Here is an 8,670-nt window from a genome sequence, read left to right on the forward strand (position 1 = left end):
GGGTTCTCTATTAACCTATTATTTATATTGTAGTAGGAAAAATAGAGATTTAAAGAAAGTCGTTAGAAAGAAAATATCAGAATCATTTAAAAAAAAAAGAAAAAAAAAAGAGAAGAAGATCGAGCTGCCTTTGACTATCAATGATTGTGAGCTTTTATAAAAAAAATATTTGAAATAAAAAACTAGACTTTCTGTTTTGTTATCTCATTAATTCTTCTAATTAAAGACAATAACTATGTCAATATATATAAACTTCACTTATAATCATTGATCTTTCATCACTTTTACAATTAAGTATTCAAACTTTAAAAAGTGTTAATTCATGGTATCTATCTTTCCATTTTATTTTTCAATTTCAACCATCTGTTAGAATTTTCTATTAAATCCTGTCAAAATTTTCAAAATACCTGTTTTCTTTAGGAGAAAAAAAAAAAATTACAAGGATTTAGGTGTTGGTCAAAATTTAAAGCAATTTGAAAAAATACCCATGTCTGATTCTTTGAAAAAAAAATATAATTTTTTTTAAAAAAAAAAAAAAAAAACACAGGGGTATGTTGAAATTTTTTATAGGATTTAACGAAAAATTCTAATTGAGGGTTAAAATTAAAACAAAATTGAAAGATGAATATCCTAAATTAACATTTTTTAAAGTTTGAATACTTAATTGCAAAAGTAATAAAAGATAGGGAGTTAAAAAGTGAAGTTTTCCCATATATACATATACCTACATACCTAGACAAGAGCCTTGTTGGGAAGAAAAAAAAAAAAAGAAGGAATATCCAATGTTACATATTGTGATAATATTAATCCTGTTGGATTGAATTTTCACATCTACAATTGCATTGACAAAATTGCTTTATAATCCATTTTATTTTTTCAAAGAAAAAGATCAAAATTATGGCGGGTGGGGGGAAGCTGACTGATTGGTGACATATAGTATTGGATGCTACTATTGTTGCCAATTGAAATAGAGATATAATAGTACAAGTTCAACAACTTTTTTTTTGTTTTAAATTAATTATTGAATGTGTATGACCTATATGTGAAAATATAGATCCCACAATTAGTTTAAAAAAAATATGTTGAAATTGTACAAAAATTGTGTCACAAATTACAATCATTTTACATTGAAATAAGGGATCCGCATGCAGGTCATGATGATTAGATTGTATATTATATTGCCACTAATTAATTGTTGGTTATTAATTTGTCACTAGGAAAATAAACTTCTTAAGGGATGGAAAAGAAGGATAGTGATTCCATAATTTGCATTGGAATAGATTCTGATGAATCCGATGACTTATTTGCCAAAATTAACATTTCATCGGAGCAGCACCCTCCTGAGTGGCCGGGATGTTGTATCTACAGGGTTCACCAGAAACTACGCAAGATAAATGAAAAAGCCTACACCCCGAAGTTAATCTCAATAGGGCCCTTTCATCATAGTGGAAATGAATTCAAGGACATGGAAAAGCACAAGGTGAGATATTTTGAGGATTTCTTGAAACGAACCAGGAAGAGGAAGGAAGATCTTCTGGAGATCATTAAAGTCGAGGAAGAAAAAATCAGTCATTGCTATTCAGAAAAACAGATAAGTTTTTGTTATTCAAAAGACTGTATGCTCGAAAGTGATAATCATTTTGTGAAAATGATTCTATTGGATGCCGTCTTTATAATTGAGCTCTTCTTAAAGGTTCAAGCCTACAAAGTAAGAAAAAATGAAGATCAAGATTATATTCTACGGAAACCATGGCTGTTAACTGGTATAGCATATGACTTGATATTACTCGAGAATCAAGTTCCTTTCTTTATTCTTGAGAAATTATTTATGTCCGCCTACAATATTGTTTCTCCCTGTTACAACCATGGCGGAGAGGATGCTCCCTTTGTTAAGCTCTCCCGCAATTTCTTTGAACCCTATGATAATGATAAGGAGTCCATCATCGACAAGGAAGTAAAACATTTCACAGATTTGCTAAGATACTTTTTATGTCCAAAACAAGACCTGAAGATGAAAGTACCAGACCTGAAGATGAAACCTCACAAAGATTGTCTGGATAATCATCCATCCAACAAAGAAAAAGGTCTGGATAATCGAATATGTGCCACAAAGCTTGAGGATGCAGGATTGAAATTCAAAGGTATATATCATAAACGCTTACTAGATATAGGATTCATTACGAATCCTTGCTTGAGAATATTTCCGTGCTTCAATTTGTCATGGCTCTTGGCTTGCTTACCATGCTTGAAAAAGATCTCATTACTGAAGCGTATGCGGCCTATCTTGGAAGTCCCAGTCTTTGTGATTAACGACTATACTGAAGTTATTTTCCGAAATCTCGTCGCTCTGGAGCAGTGTCATTACCCATCTAAAACTTACATCTGCAATTATACTGCGCTATTGGTCTTTCTAATCAACAGTGTAGAAGATGTGGATTTGCTCGTTGAGAAAAGGATCATTGATAACCGTATCGGTAGCAACAAAGCAGTGGCGGAACTAATTTCCAAACTTTGCGAAGTTTGCGTTGATATTGTGGGTACTCCTCAATCCTATTACTCCGATATAGATGAAGAAATTAGGACGTACAGTGACAGCCAATGGAACCGCCACATGGGAAACATTAAAAGAAAGTATTTCTCTGATTTTTGGAAAGGCGCTGCAACAATATTTGGAGCTTTTGTCTTGCTTCACCAGTTATGGGGTTGGGTTCGGCCTTTTGTGATGGACAAATAATTAAGGAATATATATTGAAGCATCGATCTGCATGTCATGTGGTTAATTAATTAGTGTTTCTTGGAGTGCTTTGCTTTCTACTCGTCCTATGTATTTGGCTTGTGAGTTTGTGATATATAATCCTCTGATGATCGATCACCGTCTTAATTCAGAGGTTTTATCAATTGTTTTCATTTTAATTTGTGTGTTACATATATATGGTGAAAGACCATGGAGACTGGAGAGTGTATGTGTACTTCAGTAAATAAAGTTCGATGCTCTGTTTTTATGAGTGAGATTGTAATCTAGTCAAGTATTGAATTGAATGTTTAAGCTGGATTGATTTAATTTTATTTTCATTCTTTAGGAAAAACTTCACTTATAACTTTTGATATTTCATCACTTTTCCAGTTAAGTACTCAAACTTTAAAAATTGTCGATCGATATAAGGTATCAATCTTTTAATTTTTTTTCAATTTCAACCTTTTATTAGAATTTTCTGTTAAACCCTATCAAAATTTCTAAATAACCAAAAATAATCATGCCTGAATCTTTAAAATTTTTATAATTTTTTTTAAAAAAATAAAAAATGCAATGGTATTTTAGAAATTTTGATAGGATCTAATAGAAAATTCTAGCAAAAAAGTTAAAATTGAAAAAAACAAATTTGAAAGATGGATACCCTAAATTGACACTTTTTAAAGTTTTAGTACTTAATTGCAAAAGTGATAAAAGATTAGGAGTTATAATGAAGTTTTTCCCATTCTTTGTAAACAAATATGCACCGGGGATGTTCCAATAAAAAAGAACTAGAAATATAAACTGTTAAATCACCACTTATCTTAAAAGCTTAAGCTTATAAGAAGAAGTAAATTTAATCACTTAATAAGTACTTTATATTAAAGGAAGTAAATAATTTTGGGGTTAAAAAAACTGCTGATTAGACTAACATAAGAACATCAATGATGATGAGGTTTGGCTGAATTCACTTTACACCATTCTTTGAAAATGAAAGACTAGAGAACCCTTTTAAGCAAATTTGTCCAATAAGCTCTACAAAGTAAGCAAATTTAATTTAAAATTATCAAAAACGTAAAGTTGTAGTTAGCACAAAATAAACTATATTTTCGGCTTTTACAAAATAGGGATGTGTTTAGTATCATTCTCTTGTCCATCTTTTTGGCAAATCCATTATTAAATATGTAAAACTTACATGTGGTTTCATGGATTCAATGAAGAATTTGCACATTTCTTATACGGAAATAACAAAAAAATGTATAATAGAATGAAGATAAATGATTCATTTTCTCCTCTGATCCTCATACTTTTGAACATCACCATTGGGTCTGAAGGGTCCATATATATGGGCCTCATAAATCTAATGGTAATTATCAAAAGTGGGAGGATGTATAACACATATCTTTAGAATAAAACCAAACATTTATCCCCGGGTTTCAAAGTCCAAAAAACCTATTGTGCCCATAAAAAAGCCTGGAAAACAGTCACCTCTCGACCCAAGGATTGGACTAGCTCTCCTCTCTGCCTAGCCATCTCAAAGTTAATTTTGATGTCGCTATTCAACCCTCCTTTGCAGTGGTAACAGCTATCCTGAGCAATGACCAAGGTGACATGACTGCACCCTATGCTAAAAAGCTCCCACATTGGAGAAGCATATGTAGCCCTGCACGCAGTGAATCTAGCAGGGTTCAAGTTTTTCTTGTGATTTTGACTGGACTAGTAACCCTAATGATCAACAATCCACGATTGGATATGGAGTCAAATTTAGTTTCATGTCTAATTTCTTAGTGTGTGAAGAAGCAATCAGTTGTGTCTTGATCTTCTACTGAAGCACAGTGCCGTACTTTGGGCATGGCTACCGCTGAAACGTATTGGCTCTGTATCATGCTCTTCCAGGAACTCCATGTTCTTCTATCCATAGCTCCTACAATTTGGTGTGATAACTTTGGTACTATAGTTCTTGCTTCCAATCCTATCTATCATGCTCGACTAAATATATTGAAGTTGATTATCATTTTATTTGAGAAAATGTGATTAATCATGATATTTTAGTCAAATATATATCTACCCATGATCAAATTGTTGATATCTTTACCAATTAAAGGGTTCTCTACTTCATGCTTTGACTTCCTTTGTGACAAGCTCATGGTGTTTTTCTCCCCCATTCGCTTGCCGGGGGCCGGGGGGGGGGGGGGGGGGGGGGGGGGGGGGGTTTATAAGTAAAAAAATATCCAGGATAGTAATCACAGTGGTCCCACACCAATATCAGATAAATAGAATGTGGGCTGATATGAAGTGATATTTACTACTACTTGTATTTACACTACTATCATAGAGATTCTAAACATTTGTATTGGGTGTTTGTAAAATATTCTATAAATAATGCCAATTGTTCATCATACTAATATGGGCTGTTTTTATCGATAATAATTTTCTTTTCAATATCTTCATTTGAGAAGTGATCAATCCAAAGTTGTTACTTCACCACTTATCCTAAAAGCTTAAAAAGACTATAGGAAGAAGTAAATTTAATTACTTAATCAATATTTTTTATGTTAAAGGGAGTAGTAAATAATTTTGGGATACAAAAACTGTTGATTAAACTAACAGAAGAACATCAATGAAGATGAGAGTTGGCTGGATTCACTTTACACCATTCTTTGTAAATGAAAGACTATAGAGCCCTTTAAGCAAATTTGGCCGCTCTAACACTAGCATTTCCATAAGCTCTACAAAGTAAGCAAATTTAATTTAAAATTATCCAAAAGGTAAAGATGTAGTTAGCACAAATAAACAATATTTCTCGGCTTTTACAAAAGAGGAATGTGTTTAGTATCATTCTCTTGGCCGCTCTAACACTAGCATTTCCATAAGCTCTACAAAGTAAGCAAATTTAATTTAAAATTATCCAAAAGGTAAAGATGTAGTTAGCCCAAATAAACAATATTTCTCGGCTTTTACAAAAGAGGGATGTGTTTAGTAGCATTCTCTTGCACATTTGTTTGATAAATCTATCATTAAATCTATGAAATTTACATGTAGTTTCACTAACTCAATGAGGAATTTGCATATCTCTTATACGGAGATGGACAAAAAATGTGCAATAGATTGAATAAAGATAAATGATTTATTTTCTCCTCTCATCCTCCCACTTTTGAATATTGCCATTGGATCTGTAGGGTCCATGTGGATCCCTCATATGGACCCTATAGATCTAGTGGTGATTACCAAAGTGAGAGGATTTATAACACATATCTCTGAAATGAAACCAAACATTTCTCTACATTCTACAACACTTTTTTTTTTTTGGCTATCTCTCTTAAGCCAAAATCCTTTGGAGAAGTTCTAACTGGCCTTTAGAGGCTACTCCTTTTGAAACAATACCCATGACATGCATCCTAGATCAATTAGACCATTCTTAAACATCACTGCTTCCTAGCCAAACCTTCAAGGAATGTCCAAAACTTTCGAATTCATATTGTTGCAGACACTGTCTTGAAAACAAAGTCTAGAAAACCTATTGTACCTATAAGGAAGCCTGAAAACAGTCACCTCTCAACCCAAGGATTGGACTCCCCTCTGCCTAGCCATCTCAAAGTTAATTTTATGTTGCTGTTCAACCCTCCTTTGCAGTGGCAACAGCAATCCTGAGCAATGACCAAGGTGACATGATTGTAGCCTATGCTAAAAATCTCCCACATGCAATAGGATGTAAACATTGGAGAAGCATATGTAGCCCTACAGGCAGTGAATCTAGTAGCTCCAAGCTTTTTGTGATTTTGACTGGACTGGTAACCCCGATGATCAATGATACACGACTGGGTATGGAGTTTATTTTGGTTCAAGTCTAAATTCTTGGTGTGCGAAGAAGCAATCAGTTGTATCTCGATCTTCCACTCAAGTAGAGTACTGTGCTTTGGCCATGGCTACCGCTGAGATATATTAGCTCTGTATGCTCTTCCAGGAACTTCATGCTCCTCTATTCATGGCTCCTACAATTTGGTGGGATAACCTTGGTGCTATAGCTCTTGCTTCTAATCCTATCTATCATGCTCAGACTAAGCACATTGAAGTTGACTATCATTTTATTCGAGAAAATGTGATCAATCATGATATGCTTTGTCTTCCTCATGACAAGCTCATGGTGTTTTCCTCCCCCATTCGCTTGCGGGAGGCTGTAAGTGAGAAGATTCAGGATAGTAAACACATTGGTCCCATATCAAATAAAGAGAATGTAGGTTGATATGAAGTGATATTTACTACTTGTATTTACACTTGTATTTAATACTATATCATAGAGATTCTAAACATTTGAATTGGGTGTTTATAAAATATTCTATAAATAATGCCATATGTCCATCATCCTGATATGAGCTGTTTTTATCAATAATAATTTTCCTTTCAATATCTACCACTTGAGAAAGTGATCAATCCAAAGTTGTCACTTCATCCAAACAGGCTACTAATTGAACTAATACAAAGAGTGAGTATGCATACCCAATTACTCACTAAAGAAAAGATTTCAGCAACCTGTAGCCTAGAGGTGGTTCGGTGGTTGGTTCCTCCATGGCCTCCACCCGGATTTTTTTTTATTATTATTATTTAAGGGTTGCGATTGTATTTTTACACATATGATGTGCAGTATAATGGTCAAGAAATGTCAAAATTGGTTATGTGTAAGTGAGGTGGGATGATTTGAGTCTAACCTAACAAAAAAATATACTAACGAAGAGGTAACATGAAAGTCCTGCGTAATCTTAAGGAATCGATGTTTTCAAATAGAGCTTTGTAAGGCCGACTATGCATATTTGGGTATTCGGAACAAAGTTTCAAATATATATATATATATATTCTCTATTTTCAGCATTGCAATTGCATGACAATGGGCTTATAGAGACATGAAAAGTGAAAACGCATCTATATTGGGTCGTTTACAAAACTGGGCCGAGGCTGGATTTAGTGTGGTTTTTTTTTTTTTTTTTTTTTTTTTTTTTTTTTTTTCTTTTGTGTGTGTGTGTGTGTGTGTGTGTTTTGAAGGCGGAGGCTGAAAAAGCCACAAGCGGAACCCACAAACCTACCATTTCTACACAAATTGCTATAAAATTACTTTAAAATATTTGAAACCCATAACCAATTAAAAATTTTATTATGAAATAGAGTTGAAAATTTTAATTTATCATATCAACGAAGTAGAAAACTATTATGTTTTTACCCAGAATATAATAATGAGAATTTATGATGAGACAAACAGCTTCTAAATATTATCTCTAATAAATAGAACTATCTTTTAATTTTTTTTTTTATGGATGAGTTTCCTGTTGGCTATATCCATAAAATTTGGTGTTTTTGGGGACAAATTTTTGGGAAGGTTTGGATGAGTTGGGAAGAAAATTTCTTTATTTTATTTCTGGGTCGAAATTGCAAAGTTATTTCAGATTGAATTGGAAATTGAGCAGAGAGAAATGGTGGATGTAATCTCTTTGCTGGAATACGTTACTTTTGTGTCTTTGTTCCTGTTGGGTTTTTAATTAAAATGAATAAAAATTAAAAAAGATTATTTTAATAAATCAGAGAAGAATTTTAAATAAATTGATGGAAGAATGTGTTGAAAAGTGATTAGCTAAACTAGCAAAAGTTGGTTTTAATTAGCTATTTTGTTTAAGCATTTAAATAAGCTATTGGGAGTGCTATGGACCTAACATGTCTAACAGGCACAACTTAGTAAATGGTTCCACTTTAAGTAAATTTCTGGTCAACCCTTATATGCCAAGCAGGCAAGCACTTCATTATTATCACAGTAAGATTAATGCTATTTACTGGATGAGAAATGATATTTTTTTCATCTGGTGTGCATTTGTTGTACATCTCCACATAGTTTTTTTTTTTATTTATTTTTTAATAAATTAATCATTAGATTTGTGAAACCCACAATCGAAAAA

At 32.9% G+C, this 8,670-nt stretch overlaps 1 protein-coding gene across 1 annotated transcript; it reads left to right on the plus strand.

The window, feature by feature from the left end:
• Positions 1–1,237: 1,237 nt before the first annotated feature.
• On the plus strand, positions 1,238–2,734 carry LOC133879183 (UPF0481 protein At3g47200-like). The gene has a single exon (XM_062317719.1). The coding sequence runs from the start codon at positions 1,238–1,240 to the stop codon at positions 2,732–2,734; it is 1,497 nt and encodes a 498-aa protein (XP_062173703.1).
• Positions 2,735–8,670: the final 5,936 nt, after the last annotated feature.

This window comes from Alnus glutinosa, chromosome 10 (assembly GCF_958979055.1).
Source record: "Alnus glutinosa chromosome 10, dhAlnGlut1.1, whole genome shotgun sequence".
Lineage (NCBI taxonomy): Eukaryota > Viridiplantae > Streptophyta > Magnoliopsida > Fagales > Betulaceae > Alnus > Alnus glutinosa.